At 41.7% G+C, this 17,633-nt stretch overlaps 2 protein-coding genes across 2 annotated transcripts; both read left to right on the top strand.

The window, feature by feature from the left end:
• Positions 1–313: 313 nt before the first annotated feature.
• Positions 314–8,293, top strand: LOC134446702 (uncharacterized). The gene is made up of 8 exons (XM_063196011.1): positions 314–612; positions 2,475–2,596; positions 2,721–2,787; positions 3,106–3,256; positions 4,072–4,217; positions 4,709–4,819; positions 6,992–7,163; positions 7,335–8,293. The coding sequence occupies exons 1-8, from the start codon at positions 460–462 to the stop codon at positions 7,424–7,426; spliced, it is 1,014 nt and encodes a 337-aa protein (XP_063052081.1). The 5' UTR covers positions 314–459; the 3' UTR covers positions 7,427–8,293.
• A 3,544-nt stretch (positions 8,294–11,837) lies between these two features.
• LOC134446701 (uncharacterized) lies at positions 11,838–17,325 on the top strand. The gene is made up of 7 exons (XM_063196010.1): positions 11,838–12,231; positions 12,672–12,793; positions 12,932–12,998; positions 13,099–13,249; positions 14,723–14,868; positions 15,463–15,573; positions 15,939–17,325. Exons 1-7 carry the CDS (start codon positions 12,079–12,081, stop codon positions 16,116–16,118), a joined length of 930 nt encoding a protein of 309 aa, XP_063052080.1. The 5' UTR covers positions 11,838–12,078; the 3' UTR covers positions 16,119–17,325.
• Positions 17,326–17,633: the final 308 nt, after the last annotated feature.

The following is a 17,633-nucleotide window of genomic DNA, read 5'->3' as shown; positions in this document are numbered from 1 at the left end:
GGTGTTTTTCATGAAAAGAAAGCATTTAATAGAAGCTTCAGCATCAAACCATCTTTGAACAGCAAATAGGAGTCTGCAACGTGCTCGGAGATCACACCGCACAGGCCAGGTTCACTGTTATACTCAATGTTATGTAGTTCTACCCCTCCAGCTTTTTTTTATTAGTACTTGTTTACTTATTTATTTATTATTATTATTTAATTATTATTATTATATTATTATTATTATTGCTGAATGATGGTAGATCACGTGTGCGGCTCAATGTGACCAATGATGAAAGTTTAGGGCGGAAGTGTGTGGACCACAACAACACTGTAGCAGAGAGGGTTACTGTAGCCTTCGGTTAGCGGTCTGCTGCAGCTGTGAATGCCCGCATCATGGATGGGCAATAATTCTTCATACGGTTCATTGGTCAAAATAGGCTACGGTTGAAGTTGAACTAGTTCTCTCTAGTCCAACATGGAGATACCGATTGTAAATTTTGAAGGGTACACCCTTGAAGAATCAAATATTTCGAGTGAAGATCTGCAGAAACTATGTAGCAGTCTGAAGAGCGCTTTCACCGAGGTTGGATTTGTCTATTTGGAGAACACTGGAATCACACAGCTAGAGGTAGAGTATCGTTGTTTCTAGTCATTCAAGAACATGCAGTTGATGTTGAGCTAGGACGATCGCAGTATTTAATTAGCCGGATTTCGGGGTGCGTTACTGTTCGGCGTTGTCTAGCTGGTAGCTCTAGGCCGGTGTCGTGCGTTATCACAGTTTTGCATGCTGTTATGTTCAGGGTGACATCATCTGATAGCACTTTGGGGGCGTCGCGTCCGAGATGTTTCTTAAATCTACGTGCCAGTCCTCCAGCCCCGGATGCTTGTAAAGCGAAAGTGGCCCACGCATAGAGGTAGAAAATGGGCCCACGCAGCCCGTTTGTGGTAAGACCTGTCCATGGTACTGACCAGTGTTGCCTCTTGAAAGTCGCTTTTGTTATATAGCGTCTGCCAAATGCAATGTAATGTAATGCAATGCGTCAATGACCATTTTTGCAGTATCACAATATTATTGGAATAAACTGATTATTGTTGTTTACATGCATTTTAGAATTTGGGCTTATTATTGTGATTGAATGCCCCTTTTAATCTATATTAAATAGAAATTCCATGTAGGGTTACTCAATTATTTCAATAGCTTTCATATTAACTGACCTTGGGTCCCCAAAACTTGCCTGAATTATGCAACAATTCTGTAAATGAACTACTAACTTACACCCTGGTGCTTTAAACCTCTCCCCATTTAGCCCCCTCCTTCCCTGCCTGCACCAAAGGATGGAAAACAAGCTGATGACTTGGAATGGGTTAAAATTGAAATAAAACTCTTGAGAATATCTAGGAACCTAAAGTGCATTAATCCTGTAGTTGTGAATTGGTGGATCAGTGAACAGCTGATCCAAGACAAATGCCTATTCTGACTGACCTCTCCATGGGTCCAAGTCGAAGTTCCTCCCAAAACTTTGCTGTTGCTTGTGGCCTCGTTATGCAAGGCTTGCCGTCATTGATTTGAAGTTTTATTCAATATCTCATAAAAAATACAATTCAAATGTCATTTTGTTTGCTATTATCAGGAGGTTGAATGGGGAAAATCCCCCAAACGTTGCTCTGTCTGGGTTGACAGCGGGTAAACCATGGCGACACCAAGGCAAGAAGCAACAAGACAGGCTACTACTATACTAGTTTGACTAGAGGTGTCAAAAGTAAAAGTAAATTCATGGTGTAAGTACAACACTATCAGATGTTATTAGCTGTTACACCATTTACTCCATTGTGCCAAATGAAGTTGATTGACTGTGTTGTTACTGAAAAACTCTAGAAACCTAACAGAAACCCACCACAAACTTGATTCAACCAGCACAGTCTGCTGATCATAAGACAAGTACACAGGTCTACTTCCTGTACTTCCCTTTCCTTCAGGATCAATAAATGTTACTCTACTCTACTCTACTTGGTACTCAGAAAAGTTACTTGTATGTTGGAAGGAAACAGTGTTTCTTTTTTCACTTTTACATTTACTTTTGACACCTCTGTTGACTTCCGGACAATGTGTTGACCATGCTGGTAAACTGCTGTGCAAGCCTTGTGACTGATACTGCATGTAAAGACTTAACTAGTAGAGTAAGATGATTCAAACTACGCCCACTCAATGCAAAGGCGTGTGGTCAAGATTGGTCTCCTAAGAAGGCGTTGTCCCCTTCTTCTTCTTCTCTTTCTGTGGCATTTGGTGATGGCTTGCATAAGATGTACACTACCGCCATCTACAGTGCCAAGGGAATTCCATTTATTCTCAACCTAAAGCCTCCAAAGGTCTCCTAACAGCAGGTCTCCTAAAGGGGCGTTCACATGACATCACATGGACCCAGGAAATGCACAGGCTTGAATCATCTTACTCTACTCTACTCTCTTTGCTGCATACATGCATCTTTCCAGGTGGAGGAAGTGATGAAAATCTCGAAAGAATTCTTTGACCTTCCAGAGGAAAGGAAAGTTCCCTTCAGTAGGGGCACCTACAGCGACCCAAACCATGGCTATGTCTCCTTAGAAAGAGAAAGGTATGATGACAAATACTCATATACCTCACTACAACTCTAAAGCAGAGAATTGAATACCACAGTATGGTTGGTGAGTTAACATGTCTGTGTTGGTGTTCTGCCTCTCCCATCAATTGCTGTGCAGTTTAAATCCAAGCAGACCTGGTGATCTCAAGGAGGCGTTCAACACCCGTCTACTGCAACCTGACATAGTATGTTGTTTTACTTTTACATTCACATTATAGTAAAATGTGTTAACAATACCACTGCCTTACACAGTGGGCCTATACTGTACCACAAAGCTGGTTCAGGAGTAAACCAGGTTAAGTTAAGAGGTAAATCATCTAACAGAAGAGCCTCATGAGGACTCCAGGCTCTTCTATTAGATGATTTACATCTTAACTTAACCTGTTTTACTCCTGTACCAGCTTTGTAGTATAGGCCTATTGACTCTACAATAGTTTGATTCAGTCTCATTGGATATACATTTTCTTTTCTTTTCTTCTTCCTCCTTTTTCTCCCATGATCAGAAATGGCCTGAGGATGTTTTGGGCTTCAGGGAGAGACAGGTGACCTTCTTCCTGCGCTGTAAGGAGCTGTCCCTTAGGGTCCTCAAATTGATGGCTCGCAGCTTAGAGCTGGACCCTGATGTGTTTGTCCGTGAGCATAAAGACATCGGAAGTAAGTAAACCACTCCATTTTTTAAAAAAAATGTATATGTTTTTGGGAGCATTTTTGGCCTTGATGACAATAGAACAGTGAAGAGTTGGACAGGAAATGAGTGGGAGAGAGACTGGGGAGGATCAGGAAATTACCTCTGGCCGGAGTGGAACCCGGGTCCCCGGCGTGACAGTTCAGTGCCCTATCCGTTTGAGCCATGGCAGGGTCAACCCACTCCCTTCATGATGTTCTCCTGGTTACCTGACCTCAGTAGGACAAGTGTCTAGAAAATAAAGGTGTCCTACTCGCTCCTCTTCTTCACTGTCTGGTGTGACACTTTTGACTCTAAAGAAGAAATGCCTCGAAACATTGTAATGCTCTATACATTAAATCTCAAATGTACCACCCACATCTGAGATGCTTTTACAGGTGCCTACTGTATGGATTATGTAACTTCTCTGCAAGCCAGCCTATCATACCTTTCTTTACAGTCCTCCTCCACATAACATTAAATTACACTTAGCTAACTCTTTCATTCAAAGCATGATGGATAATGGAAAGGTGGAAAGCAGTTATGTTCTCTGTACACTTGGTTCTCTATAAGTTTCTCTATGTTGTAATGGCTAGGCTGTGAGTCTGTTGGTCAAATCCTACCCACACCTCTCCCTATACCTCCACCCGTAGCTGAGGTGCCCTTGAGCATGACACCCAACCCCACAATGCTCCAGGAACTTAAACCAACACCCTGTAAACAATTTTGGGTAAAAGCACCACCCCAATGCAACATAATGTAAGTCAGTTTTGAATAGTATATGTGTTTGTGTGTTGTGTTGCAGCTGATAGGAATAGCACGACGCTCCGCACCCTGTTCTACCCTCCAGTGCAGAGCGAGCAGGCTAAAGAGGGGCAGCTGCGCTGTGGAGAACACTCTGACTACGGCAGCATCACCTTCATCTTCCAGAGCCCCGAGGGGGGACTGGAGGTAGTTAAAGTCAAAAGTGTTTATTTGCCAATATGAAAAGTTCAGAAAACACAGCACTCTGGATGCTGTTCTTTTTTTCTGCTTATTTTTTGGAGTGAACAACGTGTTCCTCTACATAACAGTAAGTTACACTTAGCTAACTCTTTCATCTAAAGCAGTCTGGAGCGAAAAATGTGTTTCACCCAGTGGGGAGACCAGTATCCAGTGGTGCGGTGTTTAATGAACTTTTCATATTGATTACGTTTTCGTGCCTTACACCTGCACCTGGACAACTGAAGGCTTGTGCACAAGCACTTCCATGTACTTTGTGTTTATTTGCCATTTTGTGTAAATTACTAGTTCAGGCAGAGTCAATAAATAAATAGTAAAACAATATGACAGACATTGACATTTTTCACATATGGTCCCCTTTGAATGAACCAAGGAGAATTTTAAGTGCAGCAGTTGCAATATAATACTCTAAAACTGTTAATTTTTATGTGCTATTCTAGGTTTTGTCGCGGTCGGGAGCGTATATTTCAGCTCCCTATATCCCTGGCACAGCGCTACTAAACATTGCTGACCTCATGCAGCGCTGGACAAGTGATGTCTTTATCTCCGCAGTAAGTGCAGGGTCTCTGGGTGTTCTTAATCAAAGGAGAATTCCTGCCTAGTTCAACATGCAGCTATATTCCTCCCACTACCCTTGACTTGTTAGTATCTGATAATGTGACATTTTTTACTCAGTCTTTTGTGAGATCCTAACGGGGACTGTTTGCATTTAAAAAAAATGTCTTGTTATACTTCAAATATCATCCCAACTGCATGTTGATAATAGCTGGATTTCTCCTTTAATGTTTATGGCTTACAGTTGTAGTTACATTGTTATGCATTTTATTGTCATTGTAGCTTAGTAGGTTTGGGTTAAATATATACAGTGCCCTCCATTATTATTGGCACCCCTGGTTGAGATGTGTTTTTTAGCTTCCAATTATTATTATTTTTCTCTAAATAATATGGGACCTTAATGGAAAAAAAGAGAAAAATCCAACCTTCAATACAAGTGCATTTATTCAGTGGGGAAAAAATCCCACATAAAGAAATAATTATTTGACATCAAATAATGTGTGTCACAATTATTAGCACCCCTGTTGTTAATATTTTGTACAACCCCAGTTTGCCAACAAAACAGCACCTAATCTTCTCCTATAATGTTTCACAAGATGGGAAAAGACAGAAAGAGGGATCTTCAGCCATTCCTCTTTGCAGAATCTCTCTAAATCATCCAGAGACCTGGGTCCTCTCCTCTGTACTCTCCTCTTCAGCTCACCCCACAGGTTCTCAATGGGGTTGAGGTCTGGGGACTGAGATGGCCATGGGAGGAGCTTGATTTTGTGTCTGGTTAACCATTTCTGTGTAGATTTGGCCGTATGTTTAGGGTCATTGTCTTGCTGAAAGACCCAGTGACGACCCATCTTCAGCTTTTTGGCAGAGGGCAACAGATTTTGATTTAAAATGTCCTGGTATTTCAAAGCATTCATGATGCCATGCACCCTAACAAGCTTCCCAGGGCCTTTGGAAGCGAAACAGCCCCACAGCATCACTGACCCACCCCCATACTTCACAGTGGGTATGAGGTGCTTTTCAGCATGCGCATCTTTCGTGGCACGCCAGACCCACTTAGAGTGTTTGTTGCCAAAAAGCTCAATCTTGGTCTCATCTGACCAAAGCACACGGTCCCAGTTGAAGCCCCAATACCGCTGGGCGAACTCCAGACGTTTACGTTTATGATTGTGGGTGAGGAAAGGTTTTCTCCGTGCATGCCTCCCAAACAGCTTGTTGGCGTGTAGACAGCGCCTGATGGTTGATTTGGAGACTTTGTGACCCCAGGATGCTACCATTTGTTGTAATTCTGTAACAGTGAGCTTTGGAGATATTTTGATTTCTCTTACCATCCTCCTCACTGTGCGTGGTGGCAAAATAAACTTGGGTCCTCGTCCAGGCTTGTTTACCACTGTTCCAGTTGTTTTGAACTTCTTAATTATTCCTCTCACAGTAGATATGGGCAGCTGCAGTTGAGTGGCAATCTTCTTGTAGCCTCTGCCTGACCTGTGAAGGTCGACGCACATCTGCCTCACTTGTATGCTGCGTTCCTTTGTCTTTCCCATGTTTAAGAGTGGATAAGAGAAATGGCCTCGGTGTCACGTCATATTTATACCCCAGGGAAACAGGAAGTGATGAATTACTAATTAAATGTTCCTACATACTCTGGTAAACTTTGTTAACTACTGTAGAAATGACAGAAATGCTTCAATTATATTTATTTCCTGGGAATTGTTAAGGGTGCCAATAATTGTGGAACAGGTGATTTAATGAAAAATAATTATTTTTTAGTCGGGGATTTTTTTTATTTTCCTACAATTCATTTGAGTTGAAGGCTACATTTTCCTAAAATTTTCAGTGTGACAGTATTCTTCTGCAATAAACACTGAATTTATTTTAAGGCTTTTAACACATCTCAACCAGGGGTGCCAATAATTATGGAGGGCACTGTATAGTCTTTGCCATGCATGGGGCAATACATGCCTTCTTTCAATGTCATTATTATTGCATTCATTGTGTTTATTATAGTGATTGAATATTACATAATTATTATGTTCAATTAGATATGGCAACACTGATCATGATTGACCACAATTGTGTCACGGTGATAAACCATGATCTTTACTTGCCCAATTTCACTTCTCTTCATTTGAGGAAAGGAAAGATGTGTACCCTCATTTTTACTACTGTAGGTTCATCGCGTTCTGCTGCCCCCTCCTGGCAATGCAAACGCACGGCAGTCCCTGGCCTTCTTTGTGCATCCGGATGATGAGGCGTTGATCACCTGCTGTGATGGCTCCAACAAGTACCCTCCTGTCAACTCTGTGGACTACCTCATGGAAAGGTTCAAGGAGAGTTACGGCCGTAAGTAACTAACTCTGCAAGTTACTAACAGCCACATGTGAGGTAAAGATGATTAAAATTAGAAATTGCAATTAAGCATCATTTACTTTACCTTATAATTCTGTGAACATGTAAATTGCAAAACCCAGCCAATTTAATTGCTTAACACCTGCCCATGTGTGCGCTCCACAGGTCAAGAACCAGATACAAGCAGAAAAAGGAAAAGAGAGAATAAGAGAATCAGACAGAAGAAGAAGAGGAGGAAGAAGAAGACTGCACGGTGACTTCAGCAAAATGATTTGAGAAAAAGACAGCAATTCAATATTTCTCTTGGCTGCACTATACAGATTCAGAAGTCCTGGCCCCTTACAGACGTCTAAGAGTCACCAGTAGACTACAGAAACTAAAAGACCCCGCACACACATGCCCACACGCACTCATGCACGCACACAAACATGCATTCCTGCCTTCACACACACACACACACACACACACACACACACACACACACACACACACACACACACACACACACACACACACACACGCGGACGCTCACTCACTCCCACACACCTACTGTAGGTTACAGATGTCAGTCATGGGTAAGCGGTAGGGCGTCAGACTTGTTGCCGGTTCGACTCTCGACCCGTCAGGTTGGTGGAGGGAATGATTAACCAGTGCTCTCCCCCATCCTCCTCCATGACTGACGTACCCTGAGCATGGGACTGTCCCGCCGCACTGCTCCCTTGGGGCGCCATTGGGGGCTACCCCCTTGCACGGGTGAGGCATAATCACAATTTTGTTGTGTGCAGTGTGCACTTGTGTGCTGTGAAGTGCTGTGTCACAATGAGAGTTGGAGTTTCCCAGTTGGCCTTTCACATCCACTTTTTTTCACTTCAGATGAGTTAACCAGCTGAGTTTGAGCTTTTTTTTTCCAGTAACAAAATCTAGCTAGCCTGACTTGTAGTACGTCATCTGGCTGCCTCTTGCCGAACTACGCACAAGGGTGGTCCGGATTCCTCACGTAACCATCTGAGGTTTGTGAAAGCCAGAATAATTTCTGAACGAATGACACATACACCATAACTGTGTAGCGTATAAAGATTTTAACATGAAAATGCGTATATCACAGGAATATGAGTGGGCCCAGACCAGTGTTAATTTTGACAGGAATTTTTAATTTAGTTTTAGTTTTAGTCTCTTGACGAAAATTTAATTTTAGTTTTAGTCACAATTTAGTCATCTAAATCATTTTTGTTTTAGTCTAGTTTTTTAGTCACCTAAAATTCATACAATTTCAGTCGACGAAATCTAAAATAGTCAACTAAAACATTCATTTCCTCTTGTCTACACTTCTCTATAAAATTGTCAAACTGAAATACCATTTGGGGAAATCAATGATTAAAATGACATATTGTAGACTAATAATAAAATATTGTCAAAAACTGCCAGAGCCTCTTATAAGCCAGTGCGTCCAATGTGTAAAAAAATCATGGCCGAGACACTCATAAATCTCTGTCGATATTTTAGAACGACTTCGGGGGAAAACGGGACTGCACGTTATGAAAAAAATACTTGTGGGTATACAGTAGACTACCAGTAGGCCTAATCAAGAACGTCACGGGGTACAGTAGGCCTAGCCTATGCAAGCGTTACAAAGGCACGCACGGCACCTGTTGGAAGACGTCTCTCTCTCTCTCTCTCTCTCTCTCTCTCTCTCTCTCTCTCTCTCTCTCTCTCTCTCTCTCTCGTGCGCGTATTGCAAGCTGTTGCATATTATTTGCTTGATGAAGTTATGATGGCACACACGCTCTCGTTGACATGGTTGTGCTCATGTTTGCATGCATTCGCAAGATGTTATTGCAATAACTGCAAATAACTGTCCCCCAATAACGCATGTGAAAGCGTGGAAAGTTCACTTCCTATTACAGTGTCCTTGACTGAAACAAGTTGCAAAACTCCACACTTCCGAATCCTTTGCGATCGGCACTTAAGTGATTCTTATCAGAAGGCTTGTGCCTACGCATAGAGCCTTAAATAACAAACATTAGCGAACATTGAAAAAAGACAACGACCGTCGGGTAGCAGGTTATGAAGGGAGTGGAGAAGTTCTGCAAAAATGCATCGTAGAGAAAGATGTTTGCTATGTGCGACAGCACCACCACTATTTCATGACTGCATAAACTTCTTCGTCACGGATAAATGGGCAACAATATTTTTTCCAGCCAGGATTGCACTGAAAAGTAGGCTACTGCTGCACCGACGCTGCCTGTCACTGCCTGCTGCGTGTGTGTGTGGGGAGGGGAGGAGGGAGGAGACGCGGAGCAGATGAGGGTCGCGACTTGCGAAATAGCAGGCAATTATTTTCCAATGTTTCAGTGACATAAACAAAAATGCTTCCTATTGGTTTTCATCTCCAGTGGTATTGTAGTCACATTTTTATTTTTTTGACGAAAATATAAATCAATATCGTTATATTTTTCGTACAAACGCATGCTGTTTTTTTCGTCATCGTTTTATTGTCGTCAGGGGAAAAACAATCGTCAACGATAATTATGACGAAAAATTTTCGTCACGAAATTAACACTGGCCCAGACCATTGAAACAGAATATGTGCTGGCACATTTGAACTACATGGGAATCTGTTTAAACATGAATTTAAACGTAAAAAAATAAAGAAATATTGGGTTTGGCCCGCAACTTCACTCCTGATTTAGATTTTGGCCCTTGGTCTATTTGAGTTTGACACCACTGGTCTAGGGCCTCCAAATGCCTTGAAACGGCCCTGAGGATGATGCTGCGGCTTTGCACTAGCCTGATTATCTTGACTTTCAAATCTCTTCAAGACTTGGTCTGACCAAGAGCATAACGGCAAAAAAAAATCCAAAACGGCATGGTTGACCCGCCTCCCTTGGTTTGCTACTGGTTGTTTGATATGGAGCGGGATCCTCAAACTGCCAAAGTACTTTGAGCCGCATGATTGTATTATTTGTGTTTTTTAGTTATTTATTTATTTTTAAAATCTTCGTCAAATACCACCTAAGCGTTGATAAATTGCACTGACTTAAGTAATGTTGAATAAATCATCATAAACCAGCTGGTTATTTGTGTTTTTCTTTTTCCACTGATGAGGCCAGTGTGTTTTCAGTTTGTTCTGTCCTACCGCATCATCTTGTTTTCCACAGTTTCTATGTTTCTTTGCCAATAAGCTAGAGAGGGGTGTGCAAGTGTGACGGAGCTCATCTTGCACCTGTTCACCCCCCTTGGGGAACTAATGTGCGATCTCGTCAACTACAACGGTCCGGCAATGAGAGACACAGTACGATACAGCTGGGCCAAGAGACTAGTCTCTCGGCCCAACGGCACGAGACTGTATGAGGCTATCGGAGGGAGGTTTACCAACGTTCCATGCCAACTCTGTGCTAGTTAGCCTCCGTTACACTCTCCCCCTTAAACCTCACTCCCATCCGGGTCACGGCACCACTGTGACGGAGGTCATCTTGCACCTGTTCACCCCCCTCGGGGATCGAACGTGCGACCTCGTCAACTACAACGGTTCGGCAATGGGAGAGACAGTACGATACCGCTGGGCCAAGAGACTAGTCTCTCGGCCCAACGGCACGAGACTGTATGAGGCTATCGGAGGGAGGTTTACCAACGTTCCACGCCAACTCTGTGCTAGTTAGCCTCCGTTACACAAGTGGGGAAAATAGACCTGGGATGGTAACCCCAGACTTTTAACGCATTGTACTTCCATAGGTTTTACTTTAAGCATCTAAACGACTCCAGCTGGTGTGGTTAGTGTATCAGATTTAAGAGGGAAACAGTACACATCCAACCACACACCCACATATTATAGTTATTTATGAGCAAAGTGTGATGCATTTTGACCACCACAAATGTAAACAGAGCTCCAAGGCGCTTCCAGAGGAGGTTTTTTGTTAGTTTGTTTGGGTCAAGACAGAGTTTTTGGCTATAGACTAGGCTACTGTGGATCTTGGACACATGAAATACTTGATTGAAGTGTTGCTTACTTTGAATCTTCTTAATAAAGTTTACTTTTAAGATTTAAAAAGTTTTAATATTGTTGTGGCTTTCAACACCACACTTCACTTTTATTTTACTTTGAACAGTCTCACATTGAACAGGGATATGAATATTTTCACAAGATATGAACATTACCAGAGGAGGGTTATGCATGTTTCGCCATTGACCATAATAACACAGGCAGACAAACTGATGGCCTGCGCCTTTAAAGGGACAGTTTGGTCAATTTCAATATGCTGTTGTATTGCTCACACTACCCTTGACTTGACGGTACCTGGTGATGCCACATTTTTCGGCTCAGCCCTTTCTGAGATATGAGCAATTCTAATGGGGGCAGCGTTTGTTTACATTTTTAAAAAATGAAACATAGGCCAACTCCAAATATTTTCCCAAAAGGTACTGCTGTTTGCTAGTTGTCTGCTGATGTTTTATAACCTTTTGGATGTTTTTGGGAATAAATAAAAATGTTTTTTTGAAATGTAAACAAAGAGCTGCCCCCATTACAATGACCAGGATCTCGGAAACGGCTGAAGAAGAAGAAAAAAAAATCTCAGGCACTGACAAGTCCAGGGTAGTGTGAGCATTACAACTGCATGTTGAAATTGACCAAACTGTCCCTTTAAGAAAAAAGAAATGCCTGCCGACCACATTCCAAGTCGGAAATTTTGTTTGGCTGGAACATTGATCGGCAATAGCTGGATAAACAACCGACACAAATCAAGTGGTGACCTAAACGGGCACAGATAATTAATATTCATGTAGTCTAACGCGTTATTCTGAAGAAGCGAATGTCAAAGTAGAATTACGCATGCCTGCGAAGTTGAAACTGAAAGTATTGGCTGCGTGAAGCTGAAGGAACAGTATAGCACGCGCGCTAACCCCGATAATCATGAAGATACCTATAGTAAACTTTGAGGGGTACACCCTTGAAGAATCAAACATTTCGGGCGAAGATCTCCAGACACTATGTAGCAGTCTGAAGACAGCTTTCACCGAGGTCGGATTTGTTTATTTGAAGAACACTGGAATTACCCAAGAAGAGGTAAAAGTGGATACTGAAATTGTGCCTCGAAGTTGCCAAAATGTCATCATCGTGCTGGAGGCCTATGTGTTTGTTTATTGGTGCAGGATGTGATTTTAGCCTACTGTGGTTCGTTGACTCCGAAGGATGATAAACTACCCGGAGTGTGGTGCGCTGTGGCTTGCATGCCCACGGGGACCCGGGTTCGAGTCCGGCCAGGGTCATTTCCCTATCCTTCCCCGTCTCTCTGTCCCAATCGCTTCCTGTCTCCATCTCACTGTGTCCTAAATAAAGGCATATTAGGTCATACAAAACATAAAATCTGCCTGGAGTGTGCCCATCGATTGGCAAAACCCTCCATATCCCACTCCAAACATAGGCCTACCCTATTATCTGCCTAGAAAACCTGTCAATGATAAGACTTGGGTTGTTTGTGACAGATGTGTGTATATTTTTTCCAGGTGAGCGAGGTGATGAAAATCTCAAAAGAGTTCTTTGACCTTCCAGGAGAGAGCAAACTTCCTTTCAGCAGGGGGACCTACAGTGATCCCAACCATGGATGGGTCTCCCTGGAGAGAGAGAGGTATAAAATAAAAACTCAGGACTCGGGTATATGGAAGTCAGTTAGTACTACTTAAAGGTGCACTAGTAATAATATTACACAGTGCACCTTTCATATTTTTATAACTGATGTTTTGCTTCTCCATCAATTGCTGTGCAGTTTAAATCCAAGCAGACCTGGTGATCTCAAGGAGGCGTTCAACACCCGCCTACTGCAACCTGACATAGTATGATCCACTTTTACAATTCTAAAGACATAAAACATCTGAGTGTAATTACTTTAGTAAATTTACTTTAAAAAAAAACCCAAATGTTTTCTGTGATCAGAAGTGGCCTGAGGATGTTGTGGGCTTCAGGGAGAGACAGGTGTCCTTCTTCACGCGCTGTAAGGAGCTGTCCCTCAGGGTCCTCAAGCTGATGGCTCGCAGCTTAGAGCTGGACCCTGATGTGTTTGTCCGTGAACACCAACACATTGGCAGTAAGTAATCCACTTCTTTATAATGTCCAGCCATACAGAGCTCTCTGAGTGTCCAGACATAGAAGGGAGAAGAAAAATCACCATTAACAACACTTCAATATAATAGAGTAGAGTTGAGTAGAGTATAATTTATTAATCCTGAGGGAAATTAAGGTGACCACCAGTAGCATACATACATAATTACAGAAAAACACACACCATTGCACATACTGTATATTAACCATACAGCACACGCTTTTAGCCGAGTTCAGATATCCTGTCATACTGCATATTCATCTCAAGTCCCTATTTAGGGAGACATTGGTCAGTGTGACTTTGTGGGATATGCAGTTTTTCATAAGGTACAGATTCTTAGATATGTTATTATTGATCTTCTGAAATTATATTATTCATTTCTTTTTAGGCGGTATTGAGCCCCTGTGTTAACCGTAGTCCAAAGGGCGTCAGAGTGCTGTAAGCTCGTAAAGCTGTGCTACATTGACCTGTTTGGACAGATAAAAGCGCTGTCTTCCATAGAGGGGTCAAATGAGTTGATACATCATTATCAGCCAGCAAACAAGTTACACTGACACGGCTCAGTGCTGACAAACAAGCATATGTAGCCAATGCCTTATTATTATTATTATTATTATTAGTAGTAGTAGTAGTAGTAGTAGTAGTAGTAGCAGTAGTAGTAGTATTATTATTATTATCATCATATGTATGTATGCCTTGAGTTTCACAAGCATCAATTTCAGATGTTTGGTGGTTATAGGCAACCTGCCATAGTGATGTTTGCACAAAGCCACTCTATCATTCCTGCCAAAGACAAGGACCGTCAACAAGAGCAGTGGATGAACCTTTTGCGCTGCTGCGAACTGTGTGCCAAACATACAACAAATATTTTTGTATGATATGATGTATAGCTTGTTATAACAAGCATATTCCTTGTTGATGGGCAATCGTGGTTGAGTGGTTAAGGAGGTTGACTTAAAATCAGAAGGTTGTAAGTTTGAATCCCACCCTTACCTATCCCTAGCACACCTCCATCCATGGCTGAAGTGCCCTTGAGCAAGGCACCTAACCTCACATTGCTCCAGGGACTGTAACAAATACCCTGTATCTAAATAACTGTAAGTTGCTTTGGATGAAAAAAAACAAATGTGAAACACTGGTGAACTTGGTTGCCTTAACTTTGGCGAGAAGAATGTTATTTCCTGAGATTGATTGATGATTGTATTGATACCCTGGAGGGTATTCCAAAAACCTACCACTGTAGTGCAACAGGTTAAGTTAACATTGAGGTAGTGGTAAGTCATACTCATCAAATAGAAGAGTCCGGAGTCCTCATTTTCTAATCTAAATAACACCTGTGGGCTATCTATTAGCAGGCTTACCACTTCCTGTAGGTTACCTTCTACAGGTTTACCACTTAACCATGTTCTTGGAATACCCCCCAGCCTGACTAACTTGTCCTTTTGTGTTGTCTTTCAGCTGATAAGAATGGCACGACGCTCCGCACCCTATTCTACCCTCCAGTGCAGAGCGAGCAGGCTAAAGAGGGGCAGCTGCGCTGTGGAGAACACTCTGACTACGGCAGCATCACACTGGTCTTCCAGAGCCCCGAGGGGGGACTGGAGGTGAGTCTAACGAAGCGAAAACCACTCGCTGTCTTTTTTTGCCATAATTTGTTTTTGAGATAGGACAGTGCAGGCAGGCAGGAAGTGATTGGGGGGAGAGAGAGACAGGGAGGGATCGGCAAATGACCAGGGCCAGAATCGAACCCGGGTCGGCTGCGTAGCAGTCTAGTGCCCAGCCGTTTGAGCCACAGCTGGGCCAATGACCAGCAGTCTGTTTGGACAGTCAGCACATTCTAACCCTACGTGTTGAAACTGCATCTAGGACATTTCTCAGTAGCCTCTGTTGTGATTGTACATACTGCATAGTAAGTAATCTAGTAAGTAGTGAGTTGTAGGTGTAAGTAAGAAAGTGGAAGTGAATAGTGTAATGGTGTGTGCATATAGTCCATTTCAGCTCCCTATAAAGGCAAGGCAAGTTTATTTATATAGCGCATTTCATACACAGGTGCAACTCAATGTGCTTCACAAAGTTAACAAATGTAAAGTGATTAGTGTAACGGTGTGTGCTTTACAGTTGCAGTTTGTAATGAAAAACCAAATCCAGTCGCTATGGTGCTCTGAGATCTATAAATCTTTTTTTATGTGTTATTCTAGTTGTTGTCGCGGTCAGGAGAGTACATTTCAGCTCCCTATATCCCTGGCACAGCGCTGCTAAACATCGCTGATCTCATGCAGCGCTGGACAAGTGATGTCTTCATCTCCGCAGTAAGTGCAGCCTGCCCACCTATCAAGGCATAACTCTCTTGTATATACATTGTTAGTATTTTTGACATTGTACAGTATATTGTTTATATTGTTATTGGTTTACATTGTGTTATTTTTATTTACTCACTGACAAAAGTATTCTATGTCATGCTGCTGCCACACTTGGGATCAATACATGGTAAATCCATACATTTGTCTGTCTGTCATTCTGTCTGTCTATTTGTCTGTCTGTCTGTCTTGAGGTTGCATGTCATTGTAATTACTGTATGATGCTTGTTGCTGGATTTCACAGCTGGATTTTATATCTTTCATTTGAGAAAAGTGACCAATTTTATTGTTTTTTTTTATTTGTTTCTTTTTGCTAGGTTCATCGCGTTCTCCTGCCTGCATTGGGAAATTCAGGCACACGTCAGTCCCTGGCCTTCTTTGTGCATCCTGACGATGAGGCGTTGATCACCTGCTGTGATGGCTCCAACAAGTACCCTCCTGTCAACTCTGTGGACTACCTCATGGACAGGTTCAAGGAGAGTTACGGCCGTAAGTAACTAACTTGGTGGACTATTTCATGGAGAGGTTCAAGGAAAGTTACGGCCGTGAGTAACATATGGCACCATAACTTATAAAGCTCCTCCTGGAACACCAGGGCCAGTCTCAATAGCTTTTAAACATGCAATCAAGCTGTATTTCTCTGAAACATTCGTAGTCCAGTAAGAGGGAACTTGCACACCACTGATGCCAATGGAAAATTCAAGAATTTTAATGCGTGAGGAAAAGAAAAGAGGAAGTGCTACCCAGTGCTGTGCAAAAAGTTTTCGGTCCTTCAGACCATCATCAGTGCCAGGGCCCGACACCCACTTGGAATATACTTAAACATTCCTAGCAATGCAAGGCCAGCAAAATACTGTATCAACAGAGCATCCTTCATACTGTGAAAACATTACTATAGAATCATTTTCTTATATGTATGCTTATTATGCTTTTTAACCAACCAGGACCAACAACGTTTTTTTACTTTTTCTCAAGTTCTGTACTAACTGTACCTGTTGCCAACAAAATCGGCATTCATACTGAACACCTGACTAATCTATTTTAAATTTAAAAATGTTCTAGCAGGTCTACCAGAAGATATTTATGATGCGATCAAATACATTGCCACAGTAATCGATTTTGTAACTTTCTTTGTACACTTTTACAATAAATGAAACAATACAATGTAAACTTAAAATGTTTGTTACAGTGCATATCCGTACTATGTATGATCTTTCTTTAATTTCTTAAAAAGCCATGAGACCACAAACTGATTGTGGTAACTGTAATTATTAAAACTCTCGCCGGACCATTCACCAGCTAATTCAAATACAAGTATAAAAGATGTTACTATGCAATATTTTCTTCGTAATAAGCAGCAGAAAATTCCAACCATTTCACAGGTCCTCTATTCTCAACCCTGTCTTTCAAGTGTTCTGGCTGCTATTTTCCAGTTTGTACGAATACTGCTATTTTATAGTCTGTTTCCCACTCAACTCTAATGACGGTTGGGTACTGAATCAATACGGAAATATGACAAGCGGTTTATTCCTACTGTGGGGGGTTTAAACATTGTGACATTTGCAACTGAATCACACTACGTTTTGTTCAATAAGATGATTTTTATGCACCTTTTGTATACATGTTTAATATGTTTATTTTGAACTGAATGAATAAGGTTCCTTATATGATTGTTCAATAAAACCACATAGGCTATTGTGGATTTTTGATGCGTTTTGAGTCATTACTATGTAAAACTACAGAAGCCTTAACTTTAGTTTAACAAGTAATACTGTAGTATACTACCGTAAGTAGTATAAGTACAAGTAGTACAGTATATCGTCAAATAAATACTTTGTATTATCTTTACCCAGACTATCTGGAGAGCTCAGATTTGATTGGCTGTTTCCCAATACATTGGTGTCAACTTCAAGACATAGGCTAAGGACATTGCAAAACAAAAAGCCATTTATTGGTGAGAATTTTTTTCGTAGATTTGCAAGAACAAAAATAAAACCCTAACTTTCCATAAC

This window comes from Engraulis encrasicolus, chromosome 4 (genome assembly GCF_034702125.1).
Source record: "Engraulis encrasicolus isolate BLACKSEA-1 chromosome 4, IST_EnEncr_1.0, whole genome shotgun sequence".
Lineage (NCBI taxonomy): Eukaryota > Metazoa > Chordata > Actinopteri > Clupeiformes > Engraulidae > Engraulis > Engraulis encrasicolus.
Note: the sequence above shows the minus strand (reverse complement) of the source record. Positions and strands in the feature narration are given on the sequence as shown.